Here is a 17,402-nt window from a genome sequence, read left to right as displayed (position 1 = left end):
AGGACCTGAAAAATACACTTTTCTCTTATGCATTATGTGTTCAGTGCCCATAAACCCTGTGTTTGCTCAGACCCTCAGGACGTGTCTGTGAACAGTCTGTCTGTCATGGCCGTGACGGACTCGAGGAACAGTCTAGACGCGGCTGTGGGATCCAGACAACAGGCCAATCAGGGCTGGATCAACACTTACCCACTGTCCAGCGGAGTCTCCACACTCTCCAAGAAATCAGGTACAGACTCACTCTCGCTCGCACACACACTCTCTCACACACACTCACTCACTCACTCACTTGCTTGCTCGCACACACACTCTCGGTTGCTCGCTCGCTCGCGCACGCTCACTCACTCACTCACTCGCTTGCTCGCTCGCTCGCACACACACTCTCGCTTGCTCGCTCACTCACTCACTCACTCGCTTGCTCGCTCGCACACACACTCTCTCACACACACTCACTCGCTCGCTCGCGCCCACACACTCTCTCACACGCGCGCACACACACACACACACACACACACACACTCACTCACTCACTTGCTCGCTCGTTCGCACACACACTCTCACACACTCACTCACTCGCTCGCTCGCACACATGCTCTCTCACACACGCGCACACACACACACACACACACACACACACACACACACACACACACACACACACACACACACTCACTCTTGCTCTCACTCACACTCACAGACACTAACAGACGCACTCACGCACACTCACTCGCTCACACACACGCTAGCAAACGCTCGCACACACACACACACACTAGAGGTCTGCTACCCGACCCGAGCCCGACGGGTCCCGAAAAATGTGCGGGTTTCGGGTCGGGTTCGTGTTAATGTTTAATGAACAGCCTCGGGTTCGGGTCGGGTTCGGGTTTAACTAAGAAAAACTAAATAGGCTATATATAGTTTGCCTATATATATAATTTTTGTTTTATTTTATCATATGATTTGCGCATGAGCGCATGTACCGCTCTCGCGCGCTATTTCAGTCACAATACAGACAGACAGCAGACGTGAAAAAATGGTATTTGCTGTGAGAAACAGAATGGACCTCGGGTTCGGGTCGGGTTCGGGCTTAATATGTAAATGTAATTGTCGGGTTAAATGATCGCGGGTACGGGCCGGGTTCGGGCTTCAGTTTAAAGCCCGTGCAGACCTCTAACACACACACACACACACACAGACACAAACAGAGACAAACTCACTAACACCAACTAACACACACACAGACACACACTCACTAACACCACACACACACACACACACTAACACCATGCACCATGTAAATAAATTCATGCACATAAATTGGGCTTATTTGTCTACAAAACTCATTTCTAGCATGTGCCTTTCATAAGGAGTTTAATGCCCAGTGCACATTCTACGATTTTGACCTTTCCAAGATGAAAGATGGCCAATCGCGGCGGTTTCTGTGGTCGTGGCTCCTACACGTCGTACAGCGAGAGCGGTTCAAAGAACAAAGATAGCCTGCGATTATTTTCTTACAGTTTCATATAACCTGATCATCTCTCAGTGTGTTTGGCGCTATGACCTACGTCGACCTACAGTATGAGCGAATAAAATGCAACCTGAAAAATATTACCTTGAGCTCCATTTGTAAAATTGGCATGCTTCTTCATCATATGACCTACTCATTAAATATTTTTGTAGGTCTGTCAAAGAAGACGAACAGAGGAACGCAGTTGCACAAATACTTCATGAAGCGCAGAACGCTCCTGCTGGCCCTGCTGGTGAGATTACAGTCATATAATGAATACGTGTCTCTTTACTACAGATATCATGACTTGTGTATGTTTTTAATTAGTATATGATTAGACCAATGATATTTGTGTTTGTTAGGCCAGTGAGGTGGAGCGTCTGACCACCTGGTACAATCCTCTGGGCAGCCAGGAGCTCCAGATATCAGCAGAACAGTCTGTGGAAACCAGCATCGCCAACTGGAGGTCCAAATACATCAGCCTGACTGAGAAACAGTGGAAGGACAACGTTAATCTAGCGTGGAGCATCGCGCCGTATCTCGCCCTACAGCTGCCGGCCAGGTGAGAGAGCGCATGCATGACGGTTGCATTTATATTTTATGCATTTGGTGATGGATTTTATATTTCATGCATTTGGTGGATTTTATATTTGTGCATTTGGTGATGGATTTTATATTTTGTGCATTTTATATTTTATGCATTTGGTGATGGATTTTATATTTTATGCATTTGGTGATGGATTTTATATTTTATGCATTTGGTGATGGATTTAATATTTTATGCATTTGGTGATTCATTTTATATTTTATGCATTTGGTGATGTATTTTATATTTTGTGCATTTTATATTTTATGCATTTGGTGATGGATTTTATATTTTATGCATTTGGTGATGGATTTTATATTTTATGCATTTGGTGATGCATTTTATATTTTATGCATTTGGTGATGGATTTTATATTTTATGCATTTGGTGACTCACATTGCATTCAAGATCTACATGCATCTGATCATGCATTCCCTGAAAATCAAACCCGTGATTTTGGCAGAGCTCCAGGAATGAATGCATTACTCTAATAATATGAAATGGTACTGAAACTGATATTTTCCAGGTTCAAGAACACCGAAGCCATTTTCTCAGAAGTGACTCGCTTGGTTCGGTTGGATCCGGGAGCGGTCAGTGACGTTCCTGAGGCTGTGAAGGTGAACATCCAGAACCCAACAGACACACATGAACGAGTAATAGACCTTAGTCGGGTAGACATCATTTAATTTAATTTGACGTGAGGTTCAGAACTACAGTTTCTTCATTATGTTGTATTGTCTAAGGGTCTTATTTACACAGCCTGCGTTTCCTGGAGTTTTTGTCCTCTGGATATTTCTGAAATATATATTAAGATTAATTACTTTAGGTGATAAAAATGCTGAATTTTTGGGCAGTTGCAGGTAGGGGTGTGCAATATTGACAAAAATTATATCTCAATATAAAATCATTTGAACCTAAAACAAATATTGATTATAAGAAATTATTTAAAAGATGAAAAGATGCTTTACATTTTAAATTAAAACCGCCAGTAGGTGGCAGCAAGTCACTGTTAATGAGTGAGTCATTTGAGTTTAAACCTCTGATCTATATAATGATATGTCATATAGATCAGTGGTTTCAACCGATTCATTCAAAAGACCAATTTACTCAGAAACGAAGTTTTGACTCTCTTAATGAGTGAGTCATTGAATGATTTATTCAACCTATACGATCTTTCACCGCTGTGTGTTGCTCAGACATGCAAAATAGTACTGTGGTTTAGTTTGGAACTATTTTTATTTGCTAAACAGAGCAAAAACAGGCAATATTGTCTGTTTTATTGTCTATCTTCGTGTGATATTAATTAACTATATTAAATTATACAAATATAAAAGTCAGAGGTATTTTTGCCACCTTATCTTAAATATTGAGGGAATTCTAAATGCATTTTAATAAAGTAAATCACGCAGTGTAAGCGTGCTAGTTGTGTTTATGTAAAGTGAGGGACATACTTGATAATGTCAGATCACATATCGTTAAAACAACAATCATTATATTATCGCACACCCCTAGTTTCCGGACCTAAACTAAACACTTTTCCTTATGCATTCATATACATTTTAACCTAAAATCTTGCTGTTGATAAACAGTAAATAAAAGTTCATGGACGTGTTATTTGTTCACGACTCATAAACACTGTGTTCCCTCAAAAATACTGACAGTTTGATTTATCAGATCTTGCGTCTGCACTGGTAACGTGATACTGAACGTGTGTGTGTGTGTGTGTGTTTCCCGCTGCAGTTCTTGGTGACGTGGCACACGATTGATGCCGATTCTCCTGAGTTGAGTCACATCTTGTGTTGGGCTCCGGCGGATCCTCCCACGGGCCTGTCGTATTTCTCCAGCATGTATCCGCCACATCCGCTGACCGCACAATACGCCGTCAAAGTCCTGCGCTCCTTCCCTCCTGTACGCCATCATCATCATCACTATATTTCTTTATAGCTCTTTATCTTGCGTCATTTTGTCTTTATTAATGTATATTTTACTCTTGTTCAACAGGATGCTATTCTGTTTTACATCCCACAAATTGTTCAGGCTCTCCGTTATGACAAGGTAAAGTGTGTATGAAATTAAAGTTAAAGTGCCCTTATTATGCTAATTTAAAGGTTCCTAGTTTGATTTTGGTGTCTCCTACAGCTAGTTTACATGCATCCAAGGTCAAAAAACACTTTAATTTTCTCATAATATCCACTTCAGCATCAGCTCTTTTCTCACAGAGTCTGAAACGCTTCGATCAAGGATTCAGTCTCTCTAAGCTCCGCCTCTCTGAGAGCTGCTCTGCTCTGATTGGTCAGATTCCAAACGCTCATTATCATATCTGAATCTCAGCTCTTGACACACAGTGATACGAACAGTAACGATGGCGTGTGTTTTACCGTATCAATCTCATCAGAGTGGATTTGCTTTGTCAGCAGAAAACAGCGTCTTCTCGACATGAACAACACGAACCAAACTCTTCTCTCCAGTCTCAGATACACTACAGTGTTTGAGGGCGGAGCTAAGAGACGCTGTTCAGCCAATCAAGACCAGAGGCGGGCATTATGCAAATGAGTTACAAACCTAACTGAGACTGAATTACTGACGACTCGTTTCAGTTCAGAATCACGTCTTTCTTTTAGGAGACAAAAACTCTATTTATCTGCACTGAAACTTTGCAGAGCTTTTACATTTACACACAGCTCTATTACACACTTCATGAAAGGTCAAATCTGAAAATGCATAATAGGGGCATTTTTCCATTATTTGTCATCATTACTTGAAAAGCAAAGTTAGATTTGTAAAGGTATAAATCAAGTTGCATGCATCATTTTAATATTTTGCAAAAGTATAAATATGTTGTATATGCAGGCCATATTGCATTCCCCATTTTCTCTCCCTGACATGTTGATTGGTGTGTGTGTGTGTGTAGATGGGGTACGTGAGAGAATACATCCTGTGGGCGGCACAGAAGTCTCAGCTTCTGGCACATCAGTTCATCTGGAACATGAAGACCAACATCTACACCGATGAGGAGGGACACCAGAAGGACCGTAAGTCCTCTCCACCAACATCAGCTCGATGTGAAGAGCTCGTCAAGTCTCCTTCATTTATACAGCGCTTTTAACAAGATAGACTGTTTCAAAGCAGCTTTACAGTGATAATAGGAAAATAAAGTAACCGAGATTGTTTAGGCTTTACAGCAGCTCTAGAATAAAGTTATTGTCAAGCTAAAGCAAGTTTTTGATTGATTCACTTCCATTGCAAAGATCATTAGTTATTAACTTAGGGCCCGCTAACACGACACCGTTTTAACTGAAAACAGAAAACTTCAGTGATGTTTATTCGGTGTGTGTTTTCTCTAGCGGACATCGGGGAGCTTCTGGAGCATTTGGTCGAAGAGATCATCGGGTCTCTCTCGGGTCCAGCTAAAGATTTCTACCAGCGCGAGTTTGACTTCTTCAACAAGATCACCAATGTCTCAGCCATTATAAAGTAATAGAAACCTGCCGTTAGCATCTGGTTGTGTTCCGGCCATTTTGACTCTTTTTTCCCCCCCAAAATGCTAGTTAATGTTATCACGTTGGAATAAAACGTACTGACTTTGCTCACACAGGGTTTAACAACTTTCCAAAAAAAATGTGTGTATAATTTTCATGCTTTTTTGGGATGTTTTCCCCCCATCTGGTTACTCGTGTGGTGTTCCGGGTCAAAAATAACTGGCCTACAGAAAAATGCTTGCAAGGCATGTTTAAATATGTTACACATTTTATACACTGGTAATGCAAAGTGCTAGCCTGGATGCCAGCCCGAACCCCGCCCACAAAATTTTTTGGTCGGGAAGTTCGGTCTGGACTCGATCCATTAAGGAGTAATTATGAACAGTTCAGAATTAGTCGGGCCAATCAAATTGCCAGGGCGGGCTTTATACGATGATGGACAGATGATCTGCAGGGACGTAATCCTCACGTTATCAAAGAGCGCTTGGGTTGAACTGGTTTCCCTCACAGATGACTGCCGCTGGAGAACTGAGATGTAGAGACTCCGCTATCGCGTCTGTTGTAAAAGAAATCGACAGCGCATTCATTTTAATAGACGAACAGAGAACTGCAATCAAGGCATTTGTCGATCGGAAAGATGTGTTTGCCGTCCTTCCCACGGGATTCGGCTAAAGCTTATTTTATCAGCTGGCCCCGATGGTAACTAAGAAGACGGGACGCAATGAAAACCCTGTGGTCGTTGTGGTTTCTCCTTTGGTCGCACTCATGGAGGACCAAGTTAAAGAAGCAACACTCATTATTTTACTTCTTCCAGCGTGCGTGTAGTTGAGTTCTGTTGACAATTTGCGTAGCTCATAAAAAAACACACTTACTGCGTTGCTCTGATTGGTTGTAGGTCTATCCAATTGAGTGCAGAGTTTTGTTTTTTTCCTGGTTCGGTTAAGACACGCCTCATAATCAAAGCCCTATGAAGCATCAGACTCATATTCTGACTAGAGTATGAGTATGACGAAGTCAGGCTAGCAAAGTGCTTTACGCAGAAAGGAATTAAAATAATCGCAAAATAAAAGAAAGGAAAATTAAAACGGTCATAAAAGGGTGAAAAGATTATGCATAGATAAACTTCTCATCTGGCAATATAAGTAGTCTCTCATTATGCTATATTATCACCAAATCGTTAGCCTCATAGCATAATTGCCGAAGTCATTTTGTGTTTTTTCTTGTTTTCCAAAGACATTGAAATATGAGTTCGGCAATTATGCTATGAGGCTAACGAAATGTAGGATTCAATTTATCAACTTGTGTTCTTTCAGTTACCATAGGTTATAAATATCTTTTTGTAACTGATAGATCGTAGGCCTCAATGATCTCAGTTGTTTTGAGGAGAAAAAGCTTGAGTGAAATTCATTTCACTTAAAAACATCAAGTCAGATCATTGATGCCTACGATCAATCAGTTGCAAAAAAAATATATAACCTGTCCTATGGTAACTGAAAGAACACAAGTTGATGAAAAGATTGAATCCAACATTTGGTGATAATATAGCATAATGAGAGACTTATAAGCAATTTTCTGTCAGCCAGTCATTTTTTAACAGGAACACCAAACTAGCTTAATTTTCAACCGCACAAGGGTTAAATAGCACTTTAAGATTAAGTCTATAGGTTTTTATAAGAGTTGTGTGGGTTTTATGTATTTTTTTGTTTTTAATTGTTGCTTGTGTTGGTTTGTTGAGTTTGTTGTTCCTAAAGACAATTTTCTACTCTGCGGGAATAGACAAAGAAGCTTTTGATTTTGAAAGCATGTCTAACGTCACTGAACGCCGGCTCCTCCTGTTTTAGTCTTGAGATGGCACTAATTTTCTTATCTCATGTTTGAAGCTGAGATCTTCTCTGTTCCTCTGCTCATGTTCCAGGCCCATTCCTAAAGGAGACGAGCGGAAGAGAGCGTGTCTGCGAGCGCTGTCTGATATCAAAGTCCAGCCAGGTTTCAATCATCTTCATTATCAGATCACTCTTTGTTCTTGGCTGATATTACAAGCACTTTTAGTTACAAAACCGTTAATTTGATGTTTCTCAGGCTGTTATCTGCCCAGTAACCCTGAGGCCATAGTCCTAGACATTGACTACAAATCTGGAACGCCAATGCAAAGGTACAATCCCCACTGAAAGTGCCCATATTATGCTGTTTTAAAGTTCTTGGTTTTGTTTTGGATCTCCTACAATAGATTTACATGCATTTAAGGTAAAAAAACACTTTAATTTTCTCATAATCTCCACTGCAGCATCAGCTCTTTCCTCACAGTGTCTGAAACGCTTCAATCAAGGATTCAGTCTCTCTAAGCTCCGCCTCTCTGAGAGCTGCTCTGCTCTGATTGGTCAGAATCCAAACGCTCATTATCATATCTGAATCTCAGCTCTTGACACACAGTGATACGAACAGTAACGATGCCGTGTGTTTTACCGTATCAATCTCATCAGAGTGGATTTGCTTTGTCAGCAGAAAACAGCGTCTTCTCGACACGAACAACACGAACCAAACTCTTCCAGTCTCAGATAAACTACAGTGTTTGAGGGCGGAGCTAAGAGACGCTGTTCAGCCAATCAAGACCAGAGGCTGGCATTATGCAAATGAGTTACAAACCTAACTGAGACTGAATTACTGACAACTCGTTTCAGTTCAGAATCACGTCTTTCTTTTAGGAGACAAAAACTCTATTTATCTGCACTGAAACTTTGCAGAGCTTTTACATTCAGAAACAGCTCTATTACACACTTCATGAAAGATAATATCTGAAAAAGCATAATAGAGGCACTTGAACATAGTCATACAGCATCTATAAAAGCATCATGTGTGTTTGATGGGGTTTAGATGCACAATAAAATCACGTGTCTGTGTGTTTTCCCTCTCAGTGCTGCTAAAGCGCCGTATCTGGCCAAATTCAAGGTGAAACGCTGTGGAGTGAGTGAACTCGAGAAAGAGGGTATGCAAATCACTAATGCACACACATAATTCTTTAATTCCTGAAGCAAACAGCCATACTTCTGCTGGCTTGCAAGTACTGTAGATGACTAATCACAGTGTACAAATATTACATTGACATCATTGTTAGCATTAACATCGAATGTGAATGATTTTGCCTTTTGTATTATAATAATATTAATAAATAATAATTTTAGGAATTTAAGATGAAAGTCTGAGGGATAATGGTGCCTTTCAAGCACGCCAACACATGAAGTATGATGATGCGCTCCTCTTACACTCGTGTGTGTGTGTGTGTGTGTGTGTTTGTAGGTTTATTGTGCCGCTCGGACTCGCTGGATGAAGATCAAACCGGAGAAGACGCACAGAAGATTTGCTGGCAGGCGGCCATCTTTAAAGTAGGAGACGACTGCAGACAGGTATCAGTTTCACACTGACTGATCTCATGTGCTTTGTTTTTGCCGTCCTTTATGTACTTATTAGTTTACATTTCGGCTATGAAATTTGATTTGATGAGCCAACGAACTCAAAGCCGTAGTAAAATAGCTGATATATACAGTATTCACACCCAAATCATTATACACTAACAGGGGAATTAACTATAATAGTTTGTGAAATAATTTATTATTTTATGAATGTTAACAAAGGTCTGTTTATTAAACATTTGCATCTTTAAAAAATAAAATAATAATTCTGTTACATCCAATTCATATGTAATACCTGTTTAAACCCCTAACTCTTTATTTTTCTAATTGACATTGCTTTATTGGCATGACTGTGTTACAATGTTGCCACAGCACAAATAAACAGAACAGAAACGAGTGTATAATATAAGTCAACAGATTTATACTGTAGATTTTTAGAAAATATTAACACATTCATTGCATTTAAATATGCATTGTGTTTTAAATCACATTTATCAGGTGTAACACATTTAAGTAGAAAGGTTTGATTTAGTGGTTCAGATATTTGTCTAATTCCCTCCCTCCAGGACATGCTGGCTTTGCAGATCATCGGCCTGTTTAAGAACATTTTCCAGCTGGTGGGACTCGACCTGTTTGTGTTTCCGTATAGGGTGGTAGCGACGGCTCCTGGGGTGAGTTTATTTTATTTTATTTTATTTTATTATTATTTTTATTATTATTATTATTATTATTTTTATTTAAATATATATATATATATAGTTTTAAATGCTTATTTGTATTTATTTAAATAATGTAATTTTAATTCAAATTAATTTTAATCTTTAGTATTAAAATTAATACATTATTTTTTGAAAAATTATTAAAAAAAATTATTTTGAATGAGAATGAGTTTTGTCGGCTGGCATCACACCAGTCAGTTTTTCCCACTGATTTTCAGTTGCAATCGTGTTGTTTAGATTTGAATCAGGTTTATTGCATTGGTAATACTTCAGATTCATACAGTAGTGAAGAACTGAACCGCTGTAGTCCTGGTCTGTTCTGGCCTAAACCAGTCCCACTGCAAACACACAGCCAGACTCAATCCGTCATCTGTGGTGATTGTGTAACTGAACATCTTAATATGGCTAAACTTACACAACTAATAAAATAAGACATCCGAACAGTCTGTTTATTGATTGTAAATCTCACATGATCATTACCTGAAGGGACAAACACACACATCTCACTCCCTGTTTTGCATATTAATTCCCTTTATAATGATGGTTTATGTTTGTTTGCTGCTCCTGATCTGATTTACAGTATGTGAGAGTGAACCAGAGAGAAATGACTTTCACCAAAGGTCAATCCGCAGGTGTGATGCTCTTGTTTCGAGTTGGCTAGTAGTGTGACACCAGCAGTGTTGTGTTCCTGTGTTTGTCCCGCAGTGTGGCGTTATCGAGTGCATCCCTGACTGTAAGTCCAGAGATCAGCTGGGACGACAGACGGATTTCGGGATGTACGATTATTTCCGTAACCAGTACGGAGACGAATCCACTCTGGCCTTCCAGAAGGTGAGAGAAGCCTCATATCTCTGTTTCTGTCAGTGTTTCTCAGTCAGGAGTCCGGCGTCCACTAGAGGGCGTCAGCACAGTTACACATGATGATTTCAAATCATACAAGACCCACTTTAAAATCAGCTGAAACAACTTAAAAGCCATTTATTTCCTATTTTAATTTATTTATTTATTTTAATTTTATTTATTTATTTTTCTCTCTCTCTCTCTCTCTTTTTTTTTTGGGAGATCCAGGATTCCTACAGTCTTGGAAAACCTGGAAAATATGGGGAAGCCTAATTTTAAAATGTTTTCTAGACCTGGAAAAGTCATGTAAATTTAAAATAATTGTCTTCGAATTGCTTTAGTAATACCAAGCTCTAATATATTTTATCAGGTAATGTAGAAATTAAGTCATACAAAAAAAAAAAAAAACTTTAAAATAAGCTAAAACAACTAAAAATCGATGTATTTGCAACTGTATTTTTATTTTATCTTTTTATTATAATTTATTTTATTTTATTTTAATTAATTTTGTTATTTTATTTATTTTATTTTATTTTGGAAAAGTAGTTAGACCTGGAAAAATGTATAGTATATGAATTGCTCTATAAAATGCCAAGCTCTAATATATCATATCAGGCACTATAGAAATGAAATAAAAAATATTTATTCTTAATTCTTATCCAGTAAATAAACCTGTAAAACTCATGCAGATTCATTGGTTTAAAAGGGTAACAACCCTGAAAAACAGCAATTAATATTTTTGTTAATTTAATTTTAAATAAATTAAGTTATGTTTATTTATTTATTTTAATTGTAACTTTTTTTTAAATTAGGAGTGCCTATAGATTAAAATCATTTTTTAAAGCAAAGCTTTGGGCTAGGCGGACTTCAAATATAGTTGTACATTTAGATTTATGGATTTTACGCATTTGCTTTTATCTAAAGCAAAACCGGTTGTGAACGATGAAGGGTCCTTGGAGTCTCTCTCTCTCTCTCTGTCTCTCTCTCTGTCTCTCTCTCTGTCTCTCTCTCTGTCTCTCTCTCTCTCTCTCTCTCTCTCTCTCTCTCTCTCTCTCTCTCTCTCTCTCTCTCTCTCTCTCTCTCTCTCTCTCTCTCTCTCTCTCAATTCAATTCAATTCAATTCAAATTGCTTTATTGGCATGACTGTATATTACAATATTGCCAAAGCTTGGAATACATAGAATTATAAAGACATCAAAATACTCAAATATTATAACATAAATTAAATTTAAATGTACAAATTAAATTAATTGTACAAGTGAACAGTGTAACAGATTAGAATATCTGTGAACATTTGATACCACAGTGTTTTAACATACATAAACACACACACACAACACACACACACATTACTGAGGGTCACTGTGGTGGACATTAGGGAAACACACTGAGGTCAGACACACACACACACACACACATTCACCTGTGTCTCTCTCTCTCTCTCTCTCTCTCTCTCTCTCTCTCTCTCTCTCTCTCTCTCTCTCTCTCTCTCTCTCTCTCTCTCTCTCTCTCTCTCTCTCAGGCGAGGTATAACTTCATCAGGAGTATGGCTGCGTACAGTCTTCTGCTGTTCCTGCTCCAGATTAAGGACAGACACAACGGGAACATCATGCTGGACCGACACGGACACCTCATCCACATCGGTGAGACCTCAGACCATCATCCCGCTCTGTTCTGGGTTTATCATGAGTGTTTATCATGTGTGTGTGTGCTCCTCAGATTTCGGCTTCATGTTTGAGAGTTCTCCGGGTGGGAATCTGGGCTGGGAGCCGGACATCAAGCTGACGGATGAGATGGTGATGATCATGGGCGGGAAGATGGAGGCCACGCCCTTTAAGTGGTTCATGGAGATGTGTGTGCGCGGATACCTGGCCGTCAGGTGAGATGTGTGTGTGTGAACCTGTGTGAACGTGTCTGTTAAAAATGGATGGAGTCGATTTCCTGAATGCATTTCTCTTTCACACGGTAGGCCGTACATGGATGCTGTGGTTGCCTTGGTAACGCTGATGTTGGACACAGGGTTGCCCTGCTTCCGCGGTCAGGCCATCAAACTGCTCAAGTGAGTTTGAAGCAACTATGATGGAGCAGAACGGACTTTGCTCTGTCAGGTCTTTGAAATTTGATGTGCATGCAAATGTAGATTTATATTGGAAAATGTACAATTTTTGATAAATTAAGCAATGGAAGAACCTTTTTTATTATTGAAATCAGTACTTTACAAACATTTCAAAGAAATTAACACAAATCAATGTATATGACAATATTTGTTGTCATGGGGAATTAATACATTTAATAAAATGTAAATTACTGAAAATTATTAAAAATGCATCATGGCAAGAAAATCTCCAAAAGCGCTAAAAAAAAAAAAATATTGAAAGTAATTAAGTTTTGAGAAATCAAGCATTTTTGAAATAACATCAGTTCTTTCTTATCAACTGAACTGATCTGAATAACAACACCGGTGTCTTTTTAGAGCTGCTTTACATCCGAAAATAAATTAAGTCTCATATTTGAGGACGTTTGCATTTGCAACATTGATTCTGTTATTGTCATGTTTCGTACTATATGAATATGAAGATGCTTTGAATCATGTGTTGTAGGCAGCGCTTTAACCCTGGAGTGAGTGAGAAGGAAGCAGCGGCTTTTATCATCAAAGTCATTCAGAACTGCTTCCTGAGCAGCAGGTCAGTGTGTGTGTGTGTGTGTGTGTGTGTCTGTTTTACTAGGAATGCACAGATTTATCTCAACATATTTTATGTGGACATTAAACATGATGCTCAAAGGGAACCTATAATGCTTTGGTTTGTTTTTGGCTTTGATTTAGCCTTTCCTTTAGTTTAGTGTGTAATATGAGCTGTTTGTGCGGGTAAACACATTCTGTAAAAGGCAGGGAATCTCTCCAACAGAAAACACTCCTGAAATGCCTCGTTTGTCGTCTTGCTATTATTTCTGTGATTTTCTTATTTCATGCCATGTCACCATGACACACATTTACATAAACCCTGTCTGCTCATTATGGGTAAGTGAGTTTAACTTAAAAGTTTAACTTAAAATCATGTAAATGTATTCTAGCAAAACCCCAAAATTATGAGCTAGTAAATAAGCATAATATGAGCACTTTAAAGAGGCCATTATTATTATTTCCTTTCTTAAAGGCACACCGCGGAACTTTTGGCCACTAGTGGCGCTCGACCTGTAACTTTCACGTCTAGCGTCCCTAGAGGCCACAAGCTCCGCAGCACTGTCGCAAAAGTAAACAAACAGTCAACCGGTCAGACCATAGACAGTGGGTCAGCCTCCCGTGTCTTTAGATTGTGTGTGCTTACAGTGTTTGAGGCGGGCAGCCTGGCCGCGCTCGATTCCCTTATCTTATAGCAGTCTGCTGAGAGAGAGCGAGCGGGGCGAGCCCCGTGGGGCTTAGTGCTAACATGTCTGTGAGTGAATGTGGGCGCGGGACGGCGGGCCGGGCACATTTACTGCACTAAAAACACCATCGGCCTGAGCTGACTGTAACTTATGTGTGTTGGTTTCGTTTTACAGAAACCGTGGGACATGTTGTGTGTAGTGTTTGTGGGCACTGAGTCGTGGGCACGTTCACTACATTTAATGTACATTTGACATGAGTCGACTTTATTTGTTCGAGCCCTGCACTGTGGCGGGCTGTGTTTGTGTGTAGAAATGAACAATGGGCTGTGGGCATTTTATTACACTCATAACACCATCGGCTGTGGCCGGAATACCAGAAAATACTACACTACTTATATGATTTATCTGGGTCACCTTGGAAACGGCATTTGTGTGCAGGCAAGCGTCAGCATCGGTCGGGCACCCCTCCTCCTCCTGTAGCTCACGCCAGCGAGCGAGCGCTGGACCAATGGTGATCCTCGTCCTGGCTTTTCATTTGTCACTATGCCTTTTTCTTTTTTTTAGTGTCCTCTGACAAAACCTTTGCCTTCTTCCTTGTAGCTGTTGGTTCGGCCATGTCGAAAACATACAGACGACAATCAAACGCGAGTTGAGCACTCACGTCAGAATCTGAGGAAGTTGGGGTGGTGGGGGAAGTGACGTATGCCGTAAAGCGGTTGAATTTTGTAGTTCTTTTTGTGCTCGGGTTCCTACCCGAAACCCGAAGTTACATAGTGCTAGGAAAAGCGATACAGACACCTTCAGGGTACGGCAGACGTGTCATTCAACCTATTGTAAGTCAATGTACCATCTCAATGGGTTTTGGTAATATATTATAAAGGTTGAAAAGTTCCACAGTGTGCCTTTAAAGTTTCATGTTGTTTTCAGGCTCTAGAACAGGTTTGCATGCATTATTCTCCATTGTTGCGGCTCCTCCCTTCCCAGTCTGTCAGTAACGCTCTGTTTAGTTCCTGTCTCTATGAAGCCCCTCCTTCTGAAAAGCACACTGTGCTCTGATTGGTCGGCTGGATCAGTGTGTTGTGATTGGTCGAGCGTTTCGAGTGTGTTTGGGAAATGTCCCGCCCCTTTCCATAACCGCCAGTTTAACACACTACTAACTAACTCAACCAGGCCCCGCCCCTTTATTCTGCGTATGAATTATTATAATGAGGAATATTGTGGCGTGTTCGTTCCCGGAAGAAACTCAAGACTACAATGGAGGCGTTTCAGGAGTTCAGAAACACTGACACTGATATAGAGAAGAACTCCCGCTGGAGGGACAAACAGCAACATTACACACTAAAGAGAGATGAACATGTAAAAGTCCTCTATAATAAATAATATAGGAATTACATGAAATGTGTTTTCATTTGTTCCAGGAGCAAAACGTATGACATGATCCAGTACTATCAGAACCAGATCCCGTACTGAAGGCCAGAGAAGTGTGTGTGTGTGCGCTCTCCTCTCACTGATGCTATCTCACACTGCTGTCACAGTCTGGTGTGTTTGTGCGCTTCATACACCCGAGATGAGTTTGCATGGATTGATACACACTTATATCAGCACTTTTGAGACTTTTCTTCACTCGATGAACTTTCTGCTGCATGATTATTTAAATTATACTTGATTTTTAAGTAAATTGTGCCATTTTTAGTTTTATTTGATGTGATTTTGTTTACGGCCTTTAATAGTTTCCAGACAAATCATGTCGTTATTAAACAGCAGATGTTTTTATGGAAGTGGACGGTCTGAACTAGAGACAAATGTCAAATTTTAGAGGTTTTTAGATTTGCACATTATATTGATTGATTATATTTATAGTTGAAATGTTTTGGCATCCTGTGAATCTTGATTTCTTTGCAGCTCTGAATTTGTGTATTAATATTTCTGATTTTAGGGTCACATGACCTGATCGATCACTGCTTGTTTTGCAGTTTGTGACTGTTTATTGATCAGTCGATTGTGCCGTAAGTGACTAATCTTTGTACGCTCGTTTGTACGGTCGCATTAATTCTCTCTCCTCTCTTTATATTCTCATTCCTTTTGGATTATTTATTGTCTGTGATATTTAATAAATGTCTACAGTAATTGCTTGTATGCATTTGTAAAGCTTCTTTTCTGTGCATGTGATAATCCCAGATGTCAAATGAAGCGGAGCAAGTGTTTTTATTTATTTAGAGTACAAAATGCTTTAAATGTACAGTCAATATCTGTGTTTTCAAGGGGTTGTTCATTGACAGTGATTTGAAGTTACCAAAAGTCATTCATTTACTGTAGTATTATGATGTGAGATTACTGATGAAAACACCTTCTAGAAACCAATAAAACAGCAACACTGTAAATGTTTGTTAAATGTCAGATGCTTTTACAGTATACATGCCTTTTAGCTCTACATTTTTTTTCAGTCCATTCATTCACGGGGAGCTCTGATTTAGCAGAAATAAATCACAAAACGATATAACTAAACAGAGGTCAGAAATTTACATTTCTAATTATATACAGTATGACAAGATAAAAGAGGACTTATTCCTATACTTTTGCAGTAAATAAAAAAAAATAGAAAGGTAATTTAGAAATTAACATTGATCAAAAACTAATTCTTTAAACTATATTAATTCATTTAGTATACCTTTAAAGTGTAATACATGTTTCATGAACAACTGGTAATGTACACATCCTTGTTGTAAAGCATAGAAATCACAAAATATTAATCCACACTATAGTTCCCACAGGCCAATTAATGTCACGTGACCTCCCCGGAGACGCCATCTTTGAGGGCATAAGCTGCTCTGTTTACAAAGTTTTACAAGGAAATTTGGAATATTTCTTTGTTTATAATGTTACGATCATGAAGAGACTAAGTGACAAACATTATATTAGGACTCTATTAACACAAGACAGAGAGAGGTACAATGCGAAAATTTCAGTCATAAATGGTGTGGATCCGTAGGAAGCACCGAGCACTGATTATGCAGCTTTGCCTCATACAGTATTATCATGTAACGTTACCATTATCTGGTATTTTATACACATGTGAGCAATTCCGAGCCTGGAAATCACTGGAGGCGTACAATCAGTTTGTCGAGGGTTGGGTTGGTGACGTTTGCTCAAGTGCAATCAATGGAAAAGTAGTCATCATAGCGAATGTATATGATGCCAGACTATCTGTCTATCAAAAAGCCATAGCCTGCACAACTTAATTCCTGTTCCCCTTAAAACAGTCATCGGTGCTTTCTGTAATATGCAGGTACTTATTTGTACACTGAAGAATAAGGTTGGAACGGTACTCGTATCGAACGAAACCGTACGCGCGTCACGGTTCAGTGCATGAATATACACGGTATAAAAATATATAAAACTCGCGTGCAAATTCATTAATGTAATGTGGAACTACTTACGCGGGTTTTTTAGGGACATAATCTGAGATTGCAATGCTGGAGTGTGTGTGTGTGAGAGAGG

General features: G+C 39.3%; 1 protein-coding gene across 1 annotated transcript in view; it reads left to right on the top strand.

The window, feature by feature from the left end:
• The window catches only part of LOC130072943 (phosphatidylinositol 4-kinase alpha-like), a 40,044-nt gene extending 24,624 nt beyond the window's left edge, over positions 1–15,420 (top strand). Inside the window, exons 15-33 of the mRNA XM_056238277.1 lie at positions 71–229; positions 1,681–1,760; positions 1,870–2,069; positions 2,620–2,710; positions 3,834–4,001; positions 4,095–4,148; positions 5,005–5,125; positions 5,438–5,567; positions 7,488–7,558; positions 7,652–7,724; positions 8,485–8,555; positions 8,867–8,973; positions 9,546–9,650; positions 10,404–10,529; positions 12,061–12,181; positions 12,258–12,417; positions 12,508–12,597; positions 13,139–13,222; positions 15,323–15,420. Of these exons, the coding sequence (XP_056094252.1) occupies positions 71–229; positions 1,681–1,760; positions 1,870–2,069; positions 2,620–2,710; positions 3,834–4,001; positions 4,095–4,148; positions 5,005–5,125; positions 5,438–5,567; positions 7,488–7,558; positions 7,652–7,724; positions 8,485–8,555; positions 8,867–8,973; positions 9,546–9,650; positions 10,404–10,529; positions 12,061–12,181; positions 12,258–12,417; positions 12,508–12,597; positions 13,139–13,222; positions 15,323–15,374 (2,063 nt within the window). The 3' untranslated portion in view covers positions 15,375–15,420. The remainder of the gene's footprint in view (positions 1–70; positions 230–1,680; positions 1,761–1,869; positions 2,070–2,619; positions 2,711–3,833; positions 4,002–4,094; positions 4,149–5,004; positions 5,126–5,437; positions 5,568–7,487; positions 7,559–7,651; positions 7,725–8,484; positions 8,556–8,866; positions 8,974–9,545; positions 9,651–10,403; positions 10,530–12,060; positions 12,182–12,257; positions 12,418–12,507; positions 12,598–13,138; positions 13,223–15,322) is intronic.
• The last annotated feature ends 1,982 nt before the right edge of the window (positions 15,421–17,402 follow it).

Source organism: Rhinichthys klamathensis, unplaced genomic scaffold, assembly GCF_029890125.1.
Source record: "Rhinichthys klamathensis goyatoka isolate OS25496 unplaced genomic scaffold, OSU_Roscu_1.1 h1tg000514l_1, whole genome shotgun sequence".
Taxonomy (NCBI): domain Eukaryota; kingdom Metazoa; phylum Chordata; class Actinopteri; order Cypriniformes; family Leuciscidae; genus Rhinichthys; species Rhinichthys klamathensis.
Note: the sequence above shows the minus strand (reverse complement) of the source record. Positions and strands in the feature narration are given on the sequence as shown.